The 24951-nt window shown below is 39.2% G+C and overlaps 3 protein-coding genes across 7 annotated transcripts; 1 reads left to right on the top strand and 2 right to left on the bottom strand.

Annotated features, from left to right (window-relative positions):
* The first annotated feature begins 6727 nt into the window (after window positions 1-6727).
* Window positions 6728-16671, top strand: LOC129786938 (uncharacterized). 4 transcript variants are annotated; one of them, XM_055822201.1, is made up of 11 exons: window positions 6728-7064; window positions 7412-7584; window positions 7652-8554; window positions 8609-9646; window positions 9724-9765; window positions 9820-9917; window positions 10034-10176; window positions 10558-12816; window positions 13132-14388; window positions 14476-14710; window positions 15715-16671. In XM_055822201.1, exons 1-11 carry the CDS (start codon window positions 6900-6902, stop codon window positions 16104-16106), a joined length of 6705 nt encoding a protein of 2234 aa, XP_055678176.1. In that variant the 5' UTR covers window positions 6728-6899; the 3' UTR covers window positions 16107-16671. The 4 variants fall into 4 exon arrangements, with proteins under 4 accessions (XP_055678176.1, XP_055678178.1, XP_055678177.1 ...); XM_055822203.1 differs by having other exon boundaries at window positions 10034-10149; XM_055822202.1 differs by having other exon boundaries at window positions 9832-9917.
* LOC129786877 (uncharacterized) lies at window positions 16249-21102 on the bottom strand. The gene is made up of 9 exons (XM_055822128.1): window positions 21031-21102; window positions 20855-20952; window positions 20340-20751; window positions 19925-20083; window positions 18220-19864; window positions 17713-18160; window positions 17049-17404; window positions 16851-16975; window positions 16249-16782 (listed from the first exon to the last, which is right to left on the bottom strand). Exons 1-9 carry the CDS (start codon window positions 21100-21102, stop codon window positions 16690-16692), a joined length of 3408 nt encoding a protein of 1135 aa, XP_055678103.1. The 3' UTR covers window positions 16249-16689.
* A 370-nt stretch (window positions 21103-21472) lies between these two features.
* On the bottom strand, window positions 21473-23673 carry LOC129793115 (SET and MYND domain-containing protein 4-like). 2 transcript variants are annotated; one of them, XM_055836891.1, is made up of 2 exons: window positions 23510-23673; window positions 21473-23432 (listed from the first exon to the last, which is right to left on the bottom strand). In XM_055836891.1, the coding sequence occupies exon 2, from the start codon at window positions 23399-23401 to the stop codon at window positions 21605-21607; it is 1797 nt and encodes a 598-aa protein (XP_055692866.1). In that variant the 5' UTR covers window positions 23402-23432; window positions 23510-23673; the 3' UTR covers window positions 21473-21604. The 2 variants fall into 2 exon arrangements, with proteins under 2 accessions (XP_055692866.1, XP_055695446.1); XM_055839471.1 differs by having other exon boundaries at window positions 23515-23617.
* Between the last annotated feature and the right edge of the window lie 1278 nt (window positions 23674-24951).

Below are 24951 nucleotides of genomic sequence, written 5' to 3' on the forward strand. Positions count from 1 at the left end.
ACATGTAGGTACCTAAACGACACTCCAACTCATACAAAGCCAATATTTGCCATCTTTTAAAGTCACATTCGGGGTCATTAACACGCAAAGGCAACGCGAATTGAGATGTGTGCAGAAAGAGAGTTGATTGAGAATTTTTTTAGAGAAGAAAAATTAGAGATTCGTTATGAGAAAAAAAAATTAATCTAACAATTAAATCATGAGCTGAATCATGCACGACCTTCAAGTGCAGAAAGCTTTTGCATTAACGTAATGGGAATAAATTATTATAGAATGTTTTGCTTAATTTTTCACGGCTTTGATTTTTCATTTCTTTGATAGTTATCAATAGAGAATATATTGGGAATTCTAACAATTTTATTTGATTGCTTAATCAATGATTTATCGCTTAGTAGATGGTCTGTAAAAACAGGAAAGAATGTCTATTTTTTTTAACAAATTAAACAATAGTTTAAAAAAATGTATTTGAAAAGAAAGGATCAGTTCTTTTATTTTTCAGCGACGTGTTGGTAAATTTTCGCAAAGAATAATTATTTCGATACAAAAACTAATTATTAATTCAATAAAAAATCAATTCAAAATATTTTTTAATTACTTTGAATTTCTATGAAGAAAATAAAAATTCCAGCTGCAAAACTCCAGTGAAAAATATCTCTTACAAAAGCAACCGAGAGGAGTCTCTTCATATTTCTCCAGTTGGAAATGCATCAAGAAAAGCCCACAGAGATAGGATCTGTGAAACAACTAAAATCCCCCAATTAGAAAATTACATTCGGAAGAGATCGACATCACTAATGTCCTCATTTCACTTCAACAACATCCTCGTCTCTCTCTCGTCCTGCATGACCAGCAGGAGACAGAAGGACGCATAAAAAAGTTACAACTGATTCCCATGTTGTCGCATTTAAAGAAGCAAACCCAAAAGACTGGCGATAAGGATCACATTCTCCCTTCTTTGTCCCCGCATTAGATTGTTGCAAAATAAAACCATAAAGAGACACTTCACCAATTTGAGGTTGATTAAGATCTCGTCTCCTGGTGAGTGTCCTCTCGACAAACTGGAAACAAATTTATTATTTATACCTTCGCATGTGCTGGGAAAAACACTGCAAAGGATCCTTCTGAGGACCTCTTGTTCAAACAAAATTTAAATAAAATATAAATTTTGTGAGAATGAGGAAATTGTTGTGAATTTGCTTGTTGGATCAATTTCAAAAGGATGCGCCATTAATCGGCTTTATGAGAAAAATAGGCAAAATTCATAAAATAGCCCAATAATAGGGACAATCCTATAAGTTGCGGCTACATTTGAAGGTCCTTTCTTGGGGTGCAAAGAGATTGTTCTTTTGCTTAAAAAAAATAAAGGAAGAATCACCTTCCGGATAATCTTTATCACCCGCTGCGAGATTCCTTTTCTTCCTCTCCGAAGCTAATCTAATGCGCAGAGCTGACTGATGCCTTTTTTGCGGCTTGGGAATCACACAACATGAAGAGCCAGCCGACCATTTGATGTTGCGGAGAAATTCGATACTTCACTATTGTTACAAAATAAATTAATTTTCCTTTCATATTGTAATTCATTTCCCTCCATTCTCTGTAATTGATACCCTTCGTACTTCCCAATTGCGCTCTTGAATATTTTATTTGATGAGTTGTTGAGGATTTTTTGGGATTACCTTTCCAAGGAGAATTATTATTTAATTTTGCAAATTTTCAGTGATTTTTCTTTAAGGAAGAGATTTAAAAGAAAATGCTCCTTGAAGGTATTTTATATTCAAAATTAAGGGAAATTAAGTGTTCGTTCCTCCCCTCGATGAAAGCAATATTATCATGTATAATAAAAAAAAGAGTATTCAGGAGCAGTTGGTGATTGGTAATCAGGCAAAACAAGGGTAAATATTGGGACACACTTTCAACAGGGTGAGTAGAGGATCATCCCTCCAATACTGAAATAGATACCTCTTCACGCTGGCACAACACACATCCTGCCGCTTTATACGAATGTTAACCCATCGAGAAATTGTTGAAGAGAAGCAGAGAAAAGAAGATAAGGATCCGCCCAGATTTCATGCCTCGTTCGTTCCTCAATACAACCCCTAATCTGTATAAATACGAGGGTGCTGCACAATTGCCGATTAGTTTGCTAAGAGAGATTTTCTGCTGCAGTGTTGTGCCATTCGTGAATTCCTGTGCAAAGGATGTTGGATTTATTCAGTGTCCTCATGGAGAAGAAGAATTTGTGTGTGAAACAGAGTGATTTCAGCATTGACCACATTCTCAATCGTGCTGGAGAGAACACAGCCACCACAACTAGGAGGAAGCCAGAGATTCAAGATTTACGGGAGTTATCCTTCCTACATCACTGGCAGGGATGTTCATCCCCACAATTTATTCCCCAAAGTAGTGTAAATGTTCAGAGCCATACTCAGCATCTCAGTTGGCTCCAATACACGAGATATCATCCACCAAAGCTTCCCAGTAAGTTGAAAAATCTCTCCGGTTAGTTTTCTAACCAAAATGATTCATTTAAAATATTTCTCAAATTATTTTTCCGATCCTGAAAGTATTTTTGCCCAAAAGGAATTTTTTTTAACGTTGATTTGTATTTTTTTAGGACCTCTCAGGTTGGGTCCTGCAAAGCGAACTCCCGGCAGACTACCCCGCGTCCCATTTACAGTTGAACAACTAACAGCTCTGGAAGATGCTTACAAAATCTCAAGCTACCTCAGCTCCGAGGATGCCAATAATCTCGCAAAGAAATTGAATTTATCGTGTGTTCGTGTGAAAATTTGGTTCCAGAATAGAAGAGCGCGTGAGCGGCGGGAGAAGAGAAATTGTGATGATAGTGCAAATCTTCAAAGTGAAAATAAAGAAATTAATTAAAATCTTTTGGGCTTCTTTGGGAGAAAATTGGGAAAATCGTGGAAAAGTTTTTTTTTTGAAATTTTCATTTTTAGCAGAACGGTTTGATCCAACGGAAAATTTGAATTGTACATTTTGACTGCCAATTAGATTACCCGGCTGGACTTAAAAGCTACTGCTTAAATTCCAATTGGAAAATATTATTTAATTGATTGAATGTTGCATTATGTTAATTTGTAATGTTAATTTATAAATTTAGTTTAACACTTGGAGGACCCAACATTTGGCACAACGCGGAGGATCAAATTGGTAATAAGTACCAGTTGATAAAATATGCTCAATAATTAATTATTAATCAGTTTATTGAACAAGAATCGAAAGTTTCACTAATTCTCAATCTCCTTCAAACATTCCTACACCTAATTACTAAATATTTAATTTAGAAAATCGTCACTGAAAAAAAATTGCGTAGAATCGATGCAAAATTGCCAATTCAAACGACTTTTTTAGCTACAATTTTACATAATTTATTATTGCACCTAAATCATCACAAACTTTGATTCTTAAAGTAACTTTTTAGTCACTTCCGGCAATAAAATTAGTCCATATATTAATGATTTTCACTCGGGGAAAAGTGAACAAGAGTACTCTATTTGGGAAATATGGGGAAACATAACCTCAAAACCATGGCTAAAATGTATGGGATTTTGACTGGTAGTTATTACCAATTTGATCCTCCGCGTTGGATTCTGACTTTGACCTCAATTATCTTCAAAAGAAAAGACTTTTCTCGAGATTTTCTTTCTGCTATCTTAAAGTAATTAAAATTCCCTACACATAGATGCTAAATTCATCGAGATAAGTCCAATAGATTTTATTCTGTGACGATTTTAAGGTTTCAATTGGTACCAATTACCAGTAAAGTCCTCCGAGTGTTAAGGATTAATAATTAAATAATTAATTATTCGGCTGTTTCTACAAAGTTCTAGGCGAGGTTCTAGATAAGTTTTTTTTTCAATACCGTATATTCGTAAGTAGTACAAACAGTACACAATTTCCCGCTACCGCAGAGTTTGATGCTGTGCAACATGACATATCGAGGGCTGCATTGTAAAACCGGCTAAGTCGGTTCGGAACTCATACCGACTTAGCCGGTTTTACAATGCAGCCCTCGATATATGATTTGCACAGGACATGTTGTATGACATTCATATGACATGTCTCATGTGTAAATTTTATGCAAAAATATATGATTTGGAGGGGAAATTTTATGTTTCTGAGAGTCATTTTAAGAGTCTAGAAATTGGTTTAAGGCGTTTTTCTAGTTTTCTTACGAAAAAATTGATCATTTTTTGCAATCGGATGTTAAAGATATCTCTTATGACTTACATATAACGTATCCTAAGACTGTTGTATGACATGTCTTACTTATGTTTTATGGATTTTATTAAATTTTCTAGAAAAATAAGGATTTAGATGATAAAATGTTATGTTCTCATCTTTATATGAGATCGGAAAATGTTTTTTGGGAGTTTTTTTTTTCTAGTTTTACGTGGTTATTTTGTGAAAAGCACGAAAAATACGAACGTTGAAAAAATTCAAAATTTGTTGAGAAACGCATTTGAAACATTTAATGGACATTTTAATGGACGGTATCATGGGAGTGGCGCGCGTTCGCCGATTGCCAAGGATAAACTTCGAAGGACGATGACACATTCTTCTTTTTCAATTGAATTGGCGGAGACTGAGCTTCTTGAAGGCAATGCAGCGGCATTCTGGCCAAGTGAATTATTCTTCAGGGAGTTATTGTTTGTGAGCGGCGTACAGCTTCAACTTTTGCAATGCTTTTTTTTTTTTGGGGGTGTTCCCTCTCATGGTTCAGTTTTTTCTTCTTTGATGTAAATATTAATTCTTTTATACTTATCTGCTTTTTTTCCTTTTCATTGACTATTAATGGGCCTAATTCAGCGACCAAGAAACCCTTAAAATTCGCTTGAAATCTTGAAATTTCAGTACAAAATTCAAAGATTTCAAGGGTTTCTTAATCGCTGAAGAAGGCCCAATGTTTCTTTTTTCTTAATCTTTTTTTTCTTTTTCATTTTTCTTCTTTTACCGCGGATAAACCGGATAAACAAAGCACTGAAGCAGACGACGCAATGGGTGATGGTGAGTAAAAATTGTTTTGAATTGTGGGTGGTCGTGTGACTTTAATAATGGGCCTAATTCAGCGACCAAGAAACCCTTGAAATCTTTGAATTTTGTACTGAAATTTCAAGTGAATTTCAAAGGTTTCTTGGTCGCTGAATAAGGCCCAATTTTTTTTTACATGTCCAAAGAAAATTTGATGAAAAAGCTTTTGGATCAGCTTCAACGGACCGCTGAGCGCACTGACCGTAACGTGTATGCGTGCCTGAGTTATTTGGAACCCCCGCCTAACCCTCATTTTCCAGTACGGTCCTTGGAAATGCATGTATTGTAATCATCAACTCTTATAACTGGACGCGTTATGATTGACTTAAATTATTGAATTGGAATTATTTCGGTATTATAGATCCGTGAATTGACCGCAATTCTCGCCAGTGACGAGTGGCTTCAAAATGTAATTGAAGAACAATTTATTCGGGATCATTTCAATCTCAATGGATCAGGAGGCCGCAAAAATATTATGGAAGTTCCATTCCTAAAATTCTGGGCCCGTATTATGTAACTCTCCGAGTGCTGGGAGGCCCATAAGAAATGTACAGCCATATAGCACTCGGAGAGTTACATAATACGTTTAATTTTCTTTTTTCGTTTCTTTTCTTTTTTTTTTAGATCAGAAGGGTCTGGATGGTATGATTAATCAATTCCGTCGAATACGCGAACGTGTCAATAGACGACGAACACGCCGCCAGCAACGGCTTCAAAATGTCATTGAAGAAGATTTCATTCGCGACCATTTTAATCTCAATGGATCGGGAGGCCGCAAAAACATTAAGGAAGTTCCATTCCTAAAATTCTGGGCCCGTATGTAACTCTCCGAGTGCTGGGAGGCCCATAAGAACTGTACAGCCACATAGCACTCGGAGAGTTACATAATACGGGCCTAGTTATAAGAGTTGATGATTACAATACTTGGTGTTGGCCACGAAGTGGAACACCAACTAATAAAGTACTAATGAAAATTCATGAGAATCATACATTCCATTCTTCCTCTGTCTTCCTGGGTTTCCCAGTCATCAAGGGCCCTCCTAAGCATTTCCAAAGACCGTACTGGAAAATAAGGGTTAGGCGGGGGTTCCAAATAACTCAGGCACGCATACACGTTACGGTCAGTGCGCTCAGCGGTCGGTTTATCTCAAGCTGAGGTAGCTTGAGATTTTGTAGGCATCCTCCAGAGCTGTTAGTTGTTCAACTGTAAATGGGACGCGGGGTAGTCTGCCAGGAGTTCGCTTTGCAGGACCCAATCTGAGAGGTCCTAAAAAAAATTAAAACCAACGTTAAAAAATATTCTTTGTGCTTGGAAAGAATTCTTTTAGCTTCTTTTGGGCAAAAAAACTTTCAGGATCGAAAAAATGTTTTCGAGAAATATTTTAAATTAATTATTTCGGTTAGAAAACTAGCCGGAAAGATTTTTCAACTTACTGGGAAGCTTTGGTGGATGATATCTCGAGTATTGAAGCCAACTGAGATGCTGAGAATGGCTCTGAACATTTACACTACTTTGGGGAATAAATTGTGGGGATGAACATCCCTGCCAGTGATGTAAGAAGGATGATTGATGATTTGAGGATGATTTGTCGTATGACAAATATTAACGATATCATATGACATGCGTTGGCGGGTTACCCCATACTCCCTCCCAATTTAAATGTTAGTCCTACCGGGTTGGAAATTTTGGCAGCTGTCATAATTTCTTAAAAAAAAATAGTTCAAAGAATTTTTGGTTTTTGGTGAAAAAAATCACTTTCCTGACCAAAATTCTGTTTGAAGCAACCCATCGTTGCAAAATCCCCGTGGCACCGTCACCAATCCTGCTGAGAGCGGCCAAACTAGCGATGCTGGAGTGCGAATTGGGTAGCAAAATGAGCAAGGAGACTTCCGCTGCTGAGCGTCCGCGTCCAAACACGCTGGAATTCTTGTCTAAATTTGTTATTTTTGAACCTTCCATGGGTCAGGTGAATGGGGAGCGTCCCGACGGAGGCCACCAACTGCCTGAGAAGGTAATTTCCCGGGCGGATTGTGGGAAAAATATGAGGATTGTGTTTCTTGTCTCTGCTTTTGTTACATAAAAATCCTTTCTCCCTGTTCGGGAAGTTTTTACTGCCTTTGTTGAGGTACTTTCTACACCTGATGAGATTCCTATAGGTGATAATCTCCAAGAAAATGTAGAGACTTTGCAGGAAGTGTTCAGAAATCCTATTGGCAGATTTTCAAGGGGGGAGGGAGAAAAATATTTTGATTGAAAAAACAACATAACCTCGCTTTTTGACCCCAGTCAGACCTTCCGGATGACTTCCAGGAGATATTTGTACTAATTTGGGCTTCCTTTGTTGGTTTTTCTTTGCAGGAGGAGAAGAGCGCAATGCACGAGGATAATATAATTCGTGAAACATGCAATTGTAGCATTTGTATGAAGTACAGAGAATGCATTATTCAGATTTATCTGGAAGATCTCGAGTACAATATTCTCTGGGAGAGATTGCAGCTCATCATCCGGAAGTACTATGATCTGATTCCAGAGTAAGTTTTCCTGTGAATTTGAAGGAATTTGTGGGAAAAACTAATTTTTTCTGGGTTTGTTTTTTAGTGATCCAAACTCACCATTGGATCGAAAGTACCGGGAATTGATGAGCAAGAGTGCCACAAAGTGGCTGAGTGATGGTCAATTGGATTTTAAGAAGAACATCCAGATCTCATTGGGATCGAATCTTCCACTAACGAATGAAATGACCTTCATCCTCGTGTTCAGTATGCTCTACTCCCGGGATCCGCATCAGCTGTTTGAGCTTCTCTGCATCCAGGTGCGGTGCCTCGTGATGGCATACGCCGAGGGGCTGAAGGATATTATAAAGTACAAAGAGGACGGAGTGACGCCGGAATTTAACTCACTGGAACTCACCCCATACGTCCTGGATGGGTACGAGAAGATCTGCAATGCAGCCACAGTCCTCACGCCGTTGCTGTTTGAGAATCAATCGGGGCACTTGCAGCAATTCTCTCTCACGTGGATTCTGCTCAATAAACGCCTCTACCACAAGTTTATCTCGTCGCAGGTGCAGTATTTGATCCCGCAGTGTCTGGCTCAGCTTCGATTGATCTCCTACGATGACACCCCGTTGATCCTGAAGCGATACTTTGACTTTAGCGACGAATTCATGCTCACCACGGAGATGTGGAAGGAATCCTGGTTGCAGTTGCAGAGCTATCATATGTCCCAAAAGGATATTGAGCGACGTCAGAGGATTCTCACGGCACACACCTTCCTGGAGCTCATTCGCAATAGTCGTTCGCATGGGGACACCACCGTGGCGACGGATATCAATAGCGGTGTACTGGATTGGCTTGAATCTCAGGATAAGGAGTACGTGTGGCAGAATACCTTGGCGCACATTCGCACAAAGTGGACTCCATGCACGGATAAGCGTCTTGCGGCCCCGCTGGAGCACAATCAATGCCTCCACTGCAACGTTGAGCTAGCTGATCATAAATTGTGAGTAACATAAAGAAAATGATTTGAAGGGATTCTAAAATAACTTTTTTGCAGACACTGTGAATGCCGAACTTGCTTGATAGCCGGTGGGCCGGTTTTCTCGCAGTCTGAGGAGCAAAACCTCAAGATTTGTGCAAAATGCTGCTTCAAGACGTTCGACCGGGACTACTTGACGCACGTCATGAAGTTCATCCACAAGCACGAGGAGAAGTACTTTGTGGAAACGGACAAAGGGCGGCAGTGCATTTCCTTTGATCTCTTCTCCACCGATGGGGACGCCAGTGTGGCCACCCCAAAGCCGGAGAATCAAATAATCTACCATCTCTCGTGGGCTGTGTTCAAGCATCTTCCCGGACGTGTGCCGTACACGGTGAAGAAGCTCGATTTGCGGCATCTCTGCATGTTTCGCGCAACACCCTGCCGGAGGGTTGAGTGTCGTGTGGCGACGCACCTAATTGTGGCTCTCTACCCCTTTAAGCTCACTAAATTCCTCCTGAACTCCTACCAGCCACTCTCGGAGGAGCTGCGGAAGAAATTCTTCCGGAATCCCAATAATAACTCCTCAAATTACCTCCATCTCCTCTATGAGGATTGCAATTTGGACACGGGAATTGTTGCGTCGGTCTTTGCAGAGTGCTACCTCACGGATTTCACCTTTCCCCCCGATGAGGAGATCTTCCCGTGCTTCCAGTTCCTGTTCAAGACAACCGGAGCGGATATTGAGATTGATCTAGGTTGGCTGGAATGCATTCACATAACAAAAGCAATGATCTTGGAGTCAAAGGTGGACACAGCGGAGAAGAAGAGTTTAACGGAGGAATGCCTCTCAGTGGCGGATTTGAAGATTCAAATGGAGAATTTGAAACTCAGTGGACCAAGCTGTGAAGACAGCGATGAAGTTGACATGAAGCTGGATGCAAAGACCACGGCGGATAAGCTGATGAAGAGATTCGCCGAAGGACTCGAGAAAGCCGAAATGGCGGCCGAAAAGGCTGAAAATCCCGATCCGGTGGATGTTAAACCGTCCAAGGAATTCAAGACGGAAGTTCTCACGGAAGCCATGAGGCTAGCACGAAGCCGAAAATTAAATAAGTAAGAAATTTTCTTTTTTTATTCTTTTTTTGCGTCAAAAAAATTAATTTTTGCGAATTTTCTTCTTTTTTTTAAAGGAAACTCGAAGCTGAGTTGAGGACGTTAAAGAAGGAACATAGGTAGGGGCAGAAGTTGTTAAAAAGATCTTCGTGTACTATTGTCACTAATGTAAGATCCTCTTTCAGTGCCCTCAAGGATATGATGCGGGATTTAGAGCAAATTAAGGAGAGTGAAAATAAACTCCTTAAAACTGAAAAAGGCAGTGCGAAATGTAAGTTTTTCCCTCTCTTATTTTCATTTATTTTAGAAATAGAAGAAGAACGTCTTTTTGCCTATCCAGCGATGTTTTGAATGAATCAAATTAACATTTAAACGTTTTTTTTAAAGGTTGTGCTGACCATTCGGAAATTCTGGAAAATTGCCGTGAGAATCATTCGAGCAAGTTGTGCCATAAAGGCGATGGCCAGTGCACGTGCTACTACTGCACAATATTCGGGCATACCGTACGTAAAACTCGTAGTAAAAATAGGGTACAGTAAAATCGTTCACCAAAACACCACAATAAGTATTATTTTTCCTTTTTTTATTTACTAATTTTTCTCTTCATCACTAAATTCTTTTATTTCTCGCACTATCGAACTAAAAGAATTAAAAGATTTTCTTTTTTGCAAAGAGAGAAAGAAATCTCTGCAAAATTTTAACAAAAAGAGGTGTGCTGTGTAGGGAAGTCGAAAATGTTTTCTTTGTGGCTTTTCTGCTTCTTTTCTCTTTTCTTTTACTTTTTTTATTGCAGCAAACATTACACGTAAAATAATTGAAAAGTTTTTTTTTTAATTGTAAATAAGTTGTTGGATTTAGTATAAATTTAAATGAAAAATCTTTTTAAATGGGGATTTTTTGAATTGTGACAGGAATGCAATCATGGGAGGAACAATGAGACGCGTGATCGTCTCCGGAAGAGGCTGCATCAGATACACAACAACAAGGAGATGAAACCGTCACCGTTGAAGAATTTTAAAGTTGCTCCGGGACTCTTTAAAAGTGTCGCAAATACGGCAAAAATGAATTCGAGCACATCAGCAGCAGCACCTCCTCCTCCAAAGGAAGCTCCAAGTGCTGTTGTAGCGGCAGCAGCAGTAGCGCCAGCAGCTAATCCGGTTGTCCCACAGCCACCGATTAAGAGGAAACTCCTTCCGCTAACAGCGAAGGATGTACCACTAATAAAACCCGCCACACCCGGAAGTTTAGTCAGTGAGGAGGTTGAAGGGAAGATGGCTGCCAAACAGTCAACTCCATCGTGCAATAGTAGTGCTCCCTCATCGGTGGGACGGAGAGATAGTAGTAGTTGTGGCACTGTCGACGGAACATCACCTCTCAATGATATCTTGCAGTTTATTGAAGGTGCCAAAGCACCCAAAGTCTGTGATGGAAAGGAATCCGATAAGAAGGCGGCAAAGAAGGAGCGGCAGCGTCAGAAAAAGCTCGAACTCAAGAAGTTGGATGAGTTGGAAGTGCTCAAGGTGCAATTCCACGGGGATTGTGCGAAGGAGAATGAAGCTAAAATGCACCTAAAGACCCTCAAGGCGGTAAAGAAGAAGGATAAGAAGAAAATTAATGAGCAAGATGCGGAATTGAAGCGTCTCACGCGTGTTAAGTCAAAGACAGAATCGGCAATTTGTGAAATAATCTGTGAAATTCGTGAGAATAATCCGGAATTTAATTTTAACTACCAACCACCCAAGGATGTTAAGGTCAAAGCACCTCCGGCAAAGGCGCCGGAGAGTCAGCAGGCAAAGACACCAACGTGTACGGACGAAGCACCTCTGGTAGCACCACAGTTTGTGCCTATGTCCAAGTCAACGGTCAGTTCGTACGTTACGTCGGGGCAGAACCCTTCGCAGATGAACTGCGAAATTTCCCTCGATCCGACAAAGCGAATGGTTACAATTAGGCGAATTAATTTGCCCCATGCTGAGCCACAGGTGACGGTGACGGCAAAAGGAGCTTCCCCGGATAAGGATCAACTTCTGTATTCCTTCATAAATGGCCAAATGGTCCCGGCGTCATCGCTCGATCCATCATTGTTAAAGAGCCTCCAACCGAGTGGCTACAACATGGAAGAGCAATACCACGCTAGTTTGCAGCAACACAAGCAAGCAATGCAGAATCAACCCACATGCCAGCAACAGTGCTGTACTCTACCTTCCGCCCCACCCACCCAGCAGCAACTTCCTGCCCCCAAAGCCACCAAGACAAAGAAGGTGGAATCACAAACAAATAATAAATCTTCCGATGTGAAAACTTTGCAGAAGAAAGAGAATGCCGTGACTGCTCAAAAACTCTCCAAGAAGCTGAAAAAAGCCGAAGAAATCACAGCAAAGGAGGCTGCAGTCAAGGAAACAGCAGCGAAGGATGTCAAACTCACAAAGTCAACCAGCAAGAAGGAGGAAAAGGAGGAGAAGAAGCAAAATGGAAGCAATAAACCCAAGGCTGTAGCAAAGCAGAATAGCAAGGAAGAGATAAAGGCTGAGAAGAAGGAAGGAAAGCCCGAAGTGAAACTCACAAAAGCCGATAGCAATAGGAGTAAGCTCAAGAAGAACTCCGGAGAAGGAGCAACGATGCAGGAGTCGAGACAAGTCTATGAGATTGATCCGGAATTTAAAATTAATAAATTCGGTGTTTTGGATACGGATGATTATTCCGATGTGGAATCCACATCGTCAGATATGCACAGATCTCCGGTACAGAGAGTTGAAGTGCCCACAAAGGAAATTCCCAAAATACAGCCTAATCCTCCGCAACCTACACAGCAGTCAAAGAGTAGGCAGAGGGTAAAGGAAGAACCCAATAGGATGGAGAAACTTCTCCCGGCTGAAAGTAAGAAGAGTACCAAGGGGAAGATTCAGGAGAATTTAGCCCCTGTTCAGGCTAGAAGTGTTCCGGAAGAGCAGCCCCCGCCACAACTGACGAAGAAACAAAAGAAGAAGCTTCTGCAGCAGGAGAAGAATGCCAAGATGAAAGCTGATGCTGCTTCCGGGAAAGTTTCAGCGGATAAGAATGTTACACGAGCTGAAAAAGTGGCCAAGTCTCTCTCAAAATCCATGCTGAAGCTCCATCTCAATGCTGATACAACCATTGAGTTGGTCAATGACTGCAAGAGTCCTGATAAGGTGAGGAGAAATTCTAACTTTGCTTTTTTAAAATTAACTTGAAAGAATTTTTTTTATTGAAAGTTTGAGCGTTTCTTAACGTTTCAGCGATGTATTGCGATTTTTGGAAAATTTAACTTCTTGGAAAAGCTAATTTTTCCAAAAAAAATCGCAATTCACGTTTACGTCGGCTTCTAATACGTTTCAGCGATGTTTTGCATTAAAAAGAAAATTTTTTGAAATATTCTAAATTAACCAAAGCGTCGCTGGAATGTAATTTTGTGATGTTTTCAAATGCAAATTTCTCATTGAAAATGAAAAAAAAATTCTTTTCAGCAAAAGGCAAACAACATAAGCATAATGGAGCAGCTGAATAGGGGGATAAAAGTGGAAGGTTTGACCCTCCCACCGGGAATTACCTTGACACGCGTTGATCAATCCATGGCGGAGACGGTGAAGGCTAAGAAGGAATCAATTGGGCGTCTTTGTACCCCAATTACGAGTCAACAGCAGCAGCAGCAGCAGCAGCAGCACGTTGAGCCCCCAAGACCACCCCCGCATATGCTAATGGCGAATGCAATGAATGGTGCTGTTCCCTGTGGCATGGCACCCGATGGTAGTGGGTTGATAATGGTTGATCCAATGAGTAATATACGACGAGCAGCTCCACAACCACCAGCGGCAGCAGCAGCAGCAGCAGCAGCTGAAGAGCCAGCAAAGAAGGGCAAGAAGAAGAATAAACGTCGCGGCAAAGGGGCCAAAGAAGAGCTTCCAAACAGTCGCAATAGACGCGATAGTGATGCCCAGAAGCAAACGTCGAAGATCATTACGCTGAGGAATCCAATGTTTCATGCCGTTACGGATGCCATAAGGCATCAATCGGTGCCACTGAGGCCACAATCATTGCCCGGAATGACGGGAGATCCACCAGCGGCGATAATTAAGAATGAAAATGGAATGTTCACCATTCGGAATCCAGCTCTGCATCAAGCTCTGTCGTCGGGTGTTGGCACAAACTTCCGGCAGTACAGCCCCAATGTGTACGGCGGTGGATGCCCTACGGATACCCAGGAGAACTTCTCTTACTTCTCCGACGGCATGACAGCGGCGTGCAATGGAACGCCGGCTGCGACAACAAAGTGCAATTCAGCCATTGGGAGTGAAATGAGGAATGTTCAGCAGAAGCAAATGCCATGGCAACCCCATCAGCCATCAAGCGAGGGAAATAATCAGCAGCAGCAGCAAGATGAAAGTGCCTTCAATCACATTCATACGCACTTCAATCCTCAGCCCACTGGCAGGTCGTACTCACCGTTTGATAATCAACAATCTTATGGGTTCAATGGGGACTTCCTTGGGGGCTCACGCGTGACTCAATCGCACGGATATTTCAGCAGCAGCGGCGCACAGATGAATGGCAGCTCTCCCGGAAGCTACAGTGTCTTCTCCGGGAGTGATTGTAGTGCAAATCATCAACCAATTAATACGCAGAGTCGCTTCTCCGGTGATATGGATGAAGTGGAGCTGAGCACGAAGCTAAGTGAGTTGTCATTTCTGCAGAATCTTCAACCAGGACAGAGGCTCAACAGTGAGGTAAGGGCCATTTTTTTTCTCTCAAAGATTCTCTTTCCCCTTGAATTATTAAGTGACAAATGGATTGTTTTTTGTGTTCCCGCACAGGTGACAATTCACAACATAAGCGAATCGAAATTTCTGCGCAATCAATCATCTGCAGCTGCAAATGTGGGCTCGAATAAAGTGGAGATTACGCGAATTCCCAGCTCAACAGCAAATTCATGTGATAATAATCTCAATTTAGCCGTGGGAAGTCATCGTGCGGGCCGACAACACGGTCCACGGAGGACCAGCAATGGATGCAGCAGCAACGGTACGGAAATTCTACCGGAATTCGGAGGTAAGTGCATCTGTTCAGAGTTGCACTGATTCATTCTCAATTTTTTTTCAAAAATAAACATTTGAAATACAATTTGTTCCACAAGAACGTGAAGACAAAAGAAAAAGAAGAAATAATTGGAAAAAATAGTTTTTTTTATTTTAATTGTGAATGTTGTGTTTGTTAAGTGTCCTTTGTGTGTAGGAAGAGAAATTGCAGTGAAAAGGATTCTTTGATATATTAAGAATAAATTAAGTAAGATTGTGGTCAAAAAAGAGCCTTTAAGGACGTTGTCAGATTGCCGGAATTGCTGAAATTTGACAACTGAGAACTTTCTTTATTCTTTGGAGCAATTTTAGCATCATAAAAGGGATTGAGATCACAAAGAAGGAGAAAAGGGAATTTAAAATGCTTAAAATAAAATACTTTTGAAGCTCTTCATTCACAGCGAAGGAAATATGTTTGTTTTTACTTTATAAACCTTTTTTCGACTTTTTCAAACAAATGAAACAAATTAAAAGATTTTTTACTTAATCAATGCTATATATTTTTAAAATTCAGCAAATATATTGACTTAATTAGTCCCGCTCTCCCCTAAGCTTATTCTTTTTGTTTTAACGGTTATATTTTAATTTATTGTGTTGTCGAATACACAGGTAAGTCTTCTTCTTATTTTATATCAGACTAATAATTATTCTAAAATAAAACAAAAATAAAAGAAATTCTTCTTTTAAAAATACTTCGAAAAAAGCTCAAGATGCAACCGATGCAACACCAAATGAGAAGAATCTTCAACAATCTTGAAAAAAAAAGGTGGTCAAATGTGCCGGATTCATCGTGAATTGTACTACAAAAAAAGACTCAAAGGTAAAGTTGTTAAAACAATAAATATTTTTATTGTCAATCGCATATTGAATTTTAATCACACTTGTTGAACAGACTGTGATAGATTTATGTATTTTAAGCATAAGAAAATCCTCTTTCAAGCATCTAAAGCTTTCTCCTTTTCTTCCTTTGCTCCACAGACAGCATCTTTGCGCCGAATCAGCAGGTGAATCTGAATGAGTTGGAATCCGAGGAGAGGGACATTGAGACATTCAAGAGATTCAACTACTACTTTGAGCCACCGAAGAATAAGCCGAAAGTTAATCTCAATCTCAAGGATATTGTGTTGAATAAGAAGAAATGCTCCCCAGAGAGTCCCTCTATGTTCTTCGGGGGCCCCGATGGGAATTCCATAACGAGCACACCGAGTCTCGATGAGATGTTGCAGCAGGACTATCCGGCATCTCAGTCGTCTGACGATGCTCCTCCGGGACTCCTCCATGAGGGTTGCAATGGGCGTGATGGTGATAGTTTGGTGGGTGTCATTGGGAGTGGCTTGAAAGCTGCTGCAATCCATGGGAATCTTGCGTGAAGATTTACATTTTAAAATGAAAAAAAAAATCCGCAGCTAAAGGACATCCTGTTGGGTTAATTAGATTGATTTCTCTTTTGTCCGTCAGCGCCTTTACTTTTGTCTTTAAAAAAGAAACAAAAAAAAAGGAAAAATCCTCGAATCTGACACGCTGTAAAATATTTTTATTGTCCGTGGATTTAGCACACACTCTTTTGCATTACATTTAGCATGTTTGAAGGTTCTTTTTTCCGTTCTTTCAACTCGATGAGTCTCTCCGGAATTGTGCATAGAAGTAAAAAAAAATTAACAGAAAAAAATGTCCTCGCAGATGCGAAAATGAAACCAGTTGGGAAGATTATTTGAATCTTACTGCCATAGTTGATCAATTTGTGTTTTTGTAAAGAAATTAATAACAAATTAAAGAAAATGAAGAAAAAAGAGAGAAAGAAATGCTTTAAATTGTTTAAAGAAGTGGGGGAAGAGAGAGAGAAGAAATTGAGAAGGATGGAATGTCAGTATTTAAGAATGCAAAAAAAAAGAAAAGAAATAAAGAAGGAGATTTTAAAGAGATATCCTAAAGCAATATTATTTGTTTCTTTAATCAATTGTAGTTATCCTGATTGCCCAGAAGCATCTTTTCATCGTAGAAGCGAGCATATTTTATCTCTTCACTCTGTACTCTGGATTCGGTTGACTGAAAAAAAAGGGATTTTTAAGTGAAAATTCTATTTTTCCTGGCTCTGTTTTAATGATTTTCCTCACCATTATTTGCATTTCCTGCATGTGCTTCATTTTATTCTTCTTCCGAATGAAATACAAATTAAACGTGATGATGATGATTATAATTAAACAAAATATTCCCACTACAATAAATCCAATTGTCGTAGCTACGAAAGAATACAAAAAATTTCAATAAATTCAAGTGATTCTTAAGGGACTTTTTTTTAAAGAAAATTTTACCAAGATTAGATTCACGAATATTCCCATCAAGATCTTCGTGAGGTTGAGAAGAATTTTCTTGAGAATTTCTCTGAATTGTTTTAACGGTAATAACTTCATCCGCCTCTTTGTTAACAATTGGGGAGAATGTGAAGATATCTGAAACACTTTTAACTTTATCCTTAATATTAGTTGTGATTACCAGAGGTTCTGTGTGGATTATGTCGGATTTTATGTAGCCAATTTGAGGATCAACTATGGTTGATTTTCCTTGAGGGACTACTTCATCAATTGTAGCTTCTGTAGTTAGTGTAGATGGGTTAGTTGTAGTATTTTCGTACATTTCATCTTCTTCAAAGCGAGCATCTGTGAAGATCCTAAAAAAGAGAATTTTCAGTGAAAACAATTGTCAAAAATTGATCCGGGGAAATCATCTAAACGGATGGAACCCGTAATAAAATTAAATAAATAAATAAAAATTGATCAATTAAGCAATTATTAATCAATAATTAAAAATTTGATTGACAATAGCTTGAGTTAAAATTAACTCAACGTTGATTGTGTCAATATTGAGTCAATGTAGGCCTGTATAGAGGGTCAATTATTGATCAATCATTGATTAATCTGTTCGATTCTTCTTTAATGAATCCTTTGATGAATTAAATAATTTTTCCTACGTTCTTACTTGATAAATCCGAGTTCTGAGCACTGACACTCAATATTTGAAGGACTTGTTGATAGAACACTACATGCTTCATCAATCCACTCCATTCCACTCCAAATGACACACTTTGCATCCTCATAGAAGTTATTCACCTTCATTTGCAGAGAAATTAGAGAATATCTCTCATCCTCTGTTGTTGATTTATGAAGAAGCTTTGCCTTATTCCTCGTAGAATTCATTGCAAAGAGCGTCAAGTCGAAGATTTCTTCTCTAATATCTCCACTTATAAAATCTGATGAGTACGTTATTCGTGAAGCACAATACTCCTCTGCTGAATTGGTATTAAAGACATTACGCAGGATAACGTATCCTGTATCTCCTTGATCTCTAAGTGAAGGAATTGAGAAGTTTCGTACTTTAACTTGAAATCCATTCCCACGAAAGAGTTCTAATGAAAAGTTGGCAGAATCTGCAAAAAAAAGAATTTAGAATTAAGGAAATTACATTGAATTTAAAGGGACATCTCACCAAGTTTAAATTCGGAAGATAGCTGCAAGGAAGGACATAGAACACTTCCGATAAATTTCCTAATTTCCTGTACAAATTCCTGCTTCAATTCTAAGGCCTTTGTTGAATTTTTCGTAAAATTGGGAGAATTTATTATTCCTTCTCGCAATTCTAACTCAAGAATTCCTTTTTGAAGCACATCTTCTTCGGAAAGTTTCCTCATTTCTGCCTTGTCTGGTTCTATTGATCGTTTCATGATCAAATTATTCTCTTCCAATGTTCCAGAATCACTTCTCTCTTGACGAATAGTACTTAAAAGAGTTAGAAGATCTTCCTTCAGCTTCGCATCATTTACACCTAGAAGTTCCAATAAGATTTTCCCATATTTCACAAAAGAAAGAATCTTCAATTCTGATACAAAGATGCTCTCATCGTTGGCCTGAAGGCGGCTTACTTCTTCCTGAATTCTTCTAATAAGAAGACTTTTGAGTTCTTCATAGAATGTTTTATCTGGAAATTCTTTGAATGTTAAAATACACGCTACACTCGTTGAGAACATACTGTCATAGTCTGTTCTGTAAAACATCGACTTTATCTTGTCCAATTTGAACTGAAATTCCTCCCTTGAATAGTCTTCAGGGAGATTTACATGAATTGAAGGTCCCTCTGTTCTCGAACAAGCATTCCTCGTATCGCAGACTCTGTAGAAAATCCTTATTGGTTCCTCTGAATACGGTAGTTCGGTGGTAATTTGCATATTTTCATAGAACTCCTCAAGATCAACAACTAACCGTCCAATTTGGTACTGGAAAAGGTAGCGCATTGGGTAGTCATCAGGTGTATCCGATGCTGTTCCCGTGAAAATCGTAAATAACGTCTTAAGGGCTACACCTTCTTCGGGAAAAACCTCCATTGGTCGTGTAATTGGTGGTTGTTTGGAGATTAAAACTAAATCCGCAAAACTCGTAATATTCCCTTCACTTTCAGCATTCCACTCCTCAAGGGGCTCAGGGCAGGTCACAAGCAACCTAAACACGTAGACTTTCTCCGGTTCTATCCCGGAGAAATTCTCAAATTGCTCCGGAACTTCCAGCATAAAGTCCTCAGAGTAGGTTGCATTGCTTATCTCAACAATGTCTGATAGGAAATTTTCTTCGAGATTTGGAATAATTTTGCTCGGGAAGTAGGAATCATCAATGTAGCCGTACTGGTTGTCATCAAAAGGATTAACTGTTGTCCAATGAAGATGGCATTGTGGGATGACGTCATTTACAACCACAGGAAGTCTCAGAGATCTCCAGGAAATTAATGGTTTTGGTTTAATGTCGGGAAATTGCACAGAAGCAATTATTCGCGGATCGACAGTTACAAATGAAGACAGAGTCTGAGTAACGTCGTCACTGGTGATTTGGGCTGTAACTTGATAGTCTCCCAATGATGGGAAAGAAACTTCCTGCTTTGGACCTGAAGCACCTTCAAAATTAAGGCAATTTTCGTCGTTTTGGAGATTTTTGCATTCCCACGTGATTTGTGATAAATCCTCATCGTCGAAAGATTGCGAAATAGCCAATTTGTAGGTGATCCTTCGATTGATTCCAATTGAAAGATTCATAGGTGTTAGAATGACAAAGAAGTCCCTCTTCAGGACGTGCAGATTCATTGATCCCTACAAACAACAAGAGAAAAGAATTATTTCCAATTGAGGTCGTTTAGTTTCATGCATTACCTGTGTGTAGGTTTCCGTTTGATTTTGGTTTAAAACCTTCACGTAAACTTTGTCCTTTTTACCGGGTTTCAGGACGTTTGGTGGTAAATAAAGAGTTTTTCCAGGTGTCCTTAACCACTCCTGATATACCTCTTCAAGGAAAGGCATTTGCCATTTAAACTAAAACAAGATAGGAAAAATTAGAATAAATAAAAATTATTAATTTGGTGCCCCTTGAACTGACGATTGATTAGCAGTAGAGATGTTTAGGACTCTAAACGAAATGGATTCTTAAAACTTTGTCCAGTTCTTTTGACGCTTCTTTGCGTCTTCTTTTGAAGAAGAGCATCGAAAGCTCTGGCTAAAACTTGCAAGGATTCATTTGGACAGAATCCTACACTTCCCTGCTATTAATACAAATTAATTAAAATCTCACCACATAGTCATTGGTGGGTTGGCAAAAAATTAAACTAGCTTGAATGATTAGCGGCAGGTGCTTGTACGTATGAATGGATCCAATGAGGAGCAATGAAACCTCCCCCACACCCCTTTTGGGATCATTCTCACTCCTATAGACCAATGTAATATTTTCCTCGTCACTCACTGCCCCCTTGTCGTCCTTTGCAGAAAGGCTAAAGGTGTAAATGACCCCTGGGGTTAATTCATCGTGCCCAATGTTAATTTTATTGTTCAAAGTTATTTCTTCCGTGGTATTCCGAAATCTCTTCTCCAACAAACGTATGCTGCGCCACAGAGAAATTGTGTGCCTCTGACTCTTCCACCCTTCGATGAATTCAAAGTAAACGCGCACGTGGTACGTGAGTTTCTTACCTTCCTTCGGTTGGAACCTGCGACCACCCCCCATATAATGCATAAAAAATAATTTTATTGATTGACACACGTTAAGGTGTTGCGACAATCGACACCCCCTCATATAGTGGGTTAAATTACCGAATTGTTATATCCTCCGGTGGTGTTTCAATTGTTGCATTTAAATCATTTTTGCTGCACATAAATTGTGGTGAAAGAATCCTAAACTCCGGCTTTTCCTACAACACAACACAACACTCGTTTTTCTTAAGCACAAAAAAATTGAAAAGAATCAAAGAAAATCCTTAAAAATCTACCTCTAAATCCTGTCTACTTGCACAGCAGAGAAAGGAGGTGGTAAGAAGGACAATGGTGAAGATAATCTTCATCGCTGAAGTGTGTTAAAAATTCTTCTTCCTTCCGACATTGTGAATGATTTCCCAAACACTGACTAGCCCACGGATTTGCTTGTAATACTCTGACCGTATAAATAAAACGGAAACGCACGCAATGTCCCCACGACAATCCTTTCCGGTCGCTGTAAACACCCCCACAACATTTCCAAGGGGTGTGAAACAGCATTTTCTTAATATTTTTACCTGAATTTGTGGAATGAAAATTTTTGGGAAAGATTTAAAGTTTAAAAAACGAAAAATAAAAGAATAAAGAATCTTGATAATTTTTTTAGCACAACATATAATTTTACAATTTTTTTTACAAGAAATATTAATTAAAAATTTTTTTTACATCTTCAACACATTTCACACATCCTAATTATAATTTTAATTCCAAAAAACATTTAAATACAATAAGAAAAACAAATTTGTAAAGCAAAAAACAATTTTAAAAAAATTAATGAACAAATCGTACCCATAATTAATATGAATTAAATCATTTGGCACTAAGACGAGCTTTCTCAAGCAACCTCAACGGAATATTCCTGCTCATGATATTAAAGCAAATCCTGAGATCTTCTTCGGCTTCACAGAGTTGTCTTGCGGGATAGTGATGCCCGTGCTTGCGAATGTACTTGCAGAGCGCATTGAAGCCATCCTTGGCGCATTTGACTGAGAAACGAGTGAGATTGGTTGCGTCTCGGAAGCGCTGTGCAGGTACACGTGGGATATTTTCTGGTATCGGTAGAGCTCCATACTTTGGGTAGTCCAACGCACAGGCAATGCAGTTGCAAAGGAAGGCATATCTCTTTTTAAGCTCCTCCTGGCGACCTGCTTTGTCCATTAGCAAATGATCGCAACCGTAGTTGGTGACAATTTGTTCGCCTTTGCGGACATTCTTGAGCGTGACTGATCTAGTGCCGGATTCATCGGAAACAAGAGAAATGTTGGGTGCGCATGAGTGACTGAGGAGGCTGTGAAAGGCATAAAGAGCAGCTCCTAGTCCCAGAGGTTTAGTTCCTGGATCGAAGAAGCTCATAGTGTCGTGGAGACCGTAGATGTTTAGGGCCCCAATTAGAATGATATGGCAGGTGTGATTCTTTAGAAAATCCTCCGCTGTTGGAGTGGTTAGGTAACGCTCCTTGAACACCGGAGAGTATCTCCTGAGGAGGCTGAACATCAGGCATGACTGTCTGTATACCATAAGTACGTGATCATCCTCAAATTTCCCCTCATTCGTCATCAAGGTGTGAATGGGCGTGTAGAGTTCTTCAGGTGTTAATTTCTTGCGCCAATCGAAACTAAAGACATTTTTCTTCTCCCTTTCGATCTTCTCAAGAGCCTGTTGCATTGTTACAATATCTGGGAATGCAAGGAATGAGCAAATGAGTGTTCGAAAGATCAGCCGAAGTGTATCGTCGAAATTCTCATAAATAGCTCCCATAATTGGGCATTCAATAGCATGAAAGCCTTTAGCACCGATTTCCTGGCATTTCTTGGAGCAGAACATGGTTTGGCAGCACTTGTCGCAAGGGATGAGAAGATGAGAAACCTCATAGAGGCATACAGCACATCTCAAGTACATATCTTCATTCCCATAGACCTTGCAAAAAGGTTCCTCAATGGCAATAACTGTCCCAGCGGGGATGTCCTCATCGGCAATCACATACCTCCCATAGAGACTGTCCTCTTGCATTTTAAGGCATCTGGCCAGGTAGGGGATCTTCTCATTTACTGGCAAACCTACTTTTGTTACGACGATTTCACGCTGTGGTGGCTTCCTTCGCAATTCCTTCTTAGACGTAGCTTCCCTTTTATCCAGCTTCTCCATCAAGCGCTCCGGATAGCCGTACTCCCGTGCCAAACGGATACTTTCGAGGCACTCCTGGTACATTTTCATATCAAAGAAAGCAGCTGAACGATTGGCCAGGGCAATGCTGATATTCTCCTTGGACACAGCATAACAGGCACTCCGGTTGTATGCAATAACAGCATCAACGTATTTGGCGTCTTTGTATAATTTATTCCCATCTTTCCGTAAATTCTCCGATTTAATATCTCTCTTCTTCTCCTTCTGATTCGCAATATCCGGAAAGCGATCATTCTCCTTTAGGTACTTGAGAAAATAATCAATAATAGCGCTATCGGGATGCCCATCTACCTTCATTTTCTTTAGCTTTTGTACGGTCTCGCGAATGGGATCTGTTGGCGGTGTATTTGCCAATTCCCTTAGTTGACTGAGAAGCATATGGGCTACTCTTGTTAGACCATCACTGTAATCTCTTTGAGCCATTTTTGAGCCTTTTTTGGGACGAAGAATTTGCCTGTTACAAAGAAAATGTTTTTTAGGAGAAAATTTCTTCATGATCTTGCATGGAGATCAATGAATTGAGTTTCTTACCTTACTTTTTGATACTGAAGATTTCCTTTTAATTAATTTTTCACAAACTTTTTAAGCAAGATTTTATGACGATGTCTAAAGGAGCAATGCTGGGAGACAACAGTGAGTGATGAAAAATTATTTATTAGAGAAAACGGTATTTATGTGATCTCTACAGTCAAGTCTCGCTTTGAACGTTGATTTTCGTTCAAATTGATTAGTACAACGTCTTTTACTATTATTTTTCATGATCTTATTAAATTTAATTAAATGTAAGCTGAGATTTTGTGACGATTAAACGTTTTTCTTTCATAATCCATTAAATTCTTCAAGGAAATAAGAATTAAGTATTCTTAAAAATTCTTAAGGGGGGTCTCTTGGGAAAATTGTTAGAATTTACATAATTTTTAATGATAAGTATTCTTAAAAATTCTTAAGGGGGGTCTCTTGGGAAAATTGTTAGAATTTACATAATTTTTAATGATGTAAATTTCGGGGTTTTTCTTAAACATGGTTTTCCGATGTAGGTTACATTTGAAGCGTAATTATTGAAGTGTAAGAAAATCACTTTTCGCCATCTTAGGTGCGACGCCATCTTGTGATTTTCCGACTTTTCCACAGAACTGCCCTAAAACATAAAGGTAGGTTTTTCTCAGGATCTACCGGATGGATTTTGATGGGGTAAAAAGCAAATGAAAGAGGAAATATCAATGCAGATTTTGATGTAGCGGATTTTTGAATTTCCTTTCTGGGGCTGAGAAAAGTGCAAAAATGTCAAAAACTTGTGAACAGAAGTCACATTTTTCCACTTTTCTCAGCCCCAGAGTGGAAATTCAAAATTCTGGTACATCAAAATCTGCATTGGTATTTCCTCTTTCATTTGCTTTTTACCCCATCAAAATCCATCCGGTAGATCCTGAGAAAAACCTACCTTTGTGTTTTGAGGAAAATCACAAGATGGCGTCGCATCTAAGATGGCGGAAAGTGATTTTCTTACTCTTCAATAATTAGGCTTCAAATGTAACCAATATTGAAAAACCAAGTTTAAGAAAAACCCCAAGAAAAATAAAAATATTTAATTTCATCAGCTCTCAAAAGAGACCCCCCTTAAGAGAAACCTTTTAGGTGTTATTTTTAAGAAAATTCTGGCTCCTTTGGCTTTGGAAAAGGGGCTAAAAATCGGCTTTTCTCTTAAGTTTTTTCCTTGGGATCACTTGATGAGTTCAGTAGCATAAATTGCCCAATGCAAATGTTACAGGAGAAATCTCTTAAAATTAAGATAATTGATTCTACACAAATTCTATAAAGACTGTCCTATTATGAACGTACTGCGGAGCCTCACTGTACATTTTTTTAAATCCCAAATGGTGGTAAAAGAATTATTTCTTCTATAGAAAATATAGAGGGAGAATGGAGCTTGTTGTTTGATAAATCAGCAGATTACGGCATTATAAACTCACAGA

Source organism: Lutzomyia longipalpis, chromosome 1 (genome assembly GCF_024334085.1).
Source record: "Lutzomyia longipalpis isolate SR_M1_2022 chromosome 1, ASM2433408v1".
NCBI classification, from domain to species: domain Eukaryota; kingdom Metazoa; phylum Arthropoda; class Insecta; order Diptera; family Psychodidae; genus Lutzomyia; species Lutzomyia longipalpis.

Excerpts from the sequence above, each read along its gene's own strand:
- LOC129786938 (XM_055822201.1), top strand. The coding sequence starts at position 6,900 with ATGCTGGAGTGCGAATTGGGTAGCAAAATGAGCAAGGAGACTTCCGCT. Across the intron at positions 7,065-7,411 it reads GCCACCAACTGCCTGAGAAG|GAGGAGAAGAGCGCAATGCA; the intron begins GTAATTTCCCGG and ends TTTTCTTTGCAG. Across the intron at positions 14,389-14,475 it reads GACAGAGGCTCAACAGTGAG|GTGACAATTCACAACATAAG; the intron begins GTAAGGGCCATT and ends GTTCCCGCACAG.
- LOC129786877 (XM_055822128.1), bottom strand. The coding sequence starts at position 21,102 with ATGAAGATTATCTTCACCATTGTCCTTCTTACCACCTCCTTTCTCTGC. Across the intron at positions 20,953-21,030 it reads CAAGTAGACAGGATTTAGAG|GAAAAGCCGGAGTTTAGGAT; the intron begins GTAGATTTTTAA and ends GTTGTGTTGTAG. Across the intron at positions 19,865-19,924 it reads AAACGGAAACCTACACACAG|GGATCAATGAATCTGCACGT; the intron begins GTAATGCATGAA and ends TGTTGTTTGTAG.
- LOC129793115 (XM_055836891.1), bottom strand. The coding sequence starts at position 23,401 with ATGGCTCAAAGAGATTACAGTGATGGTCTAACAAGAGTAGCCCATATG.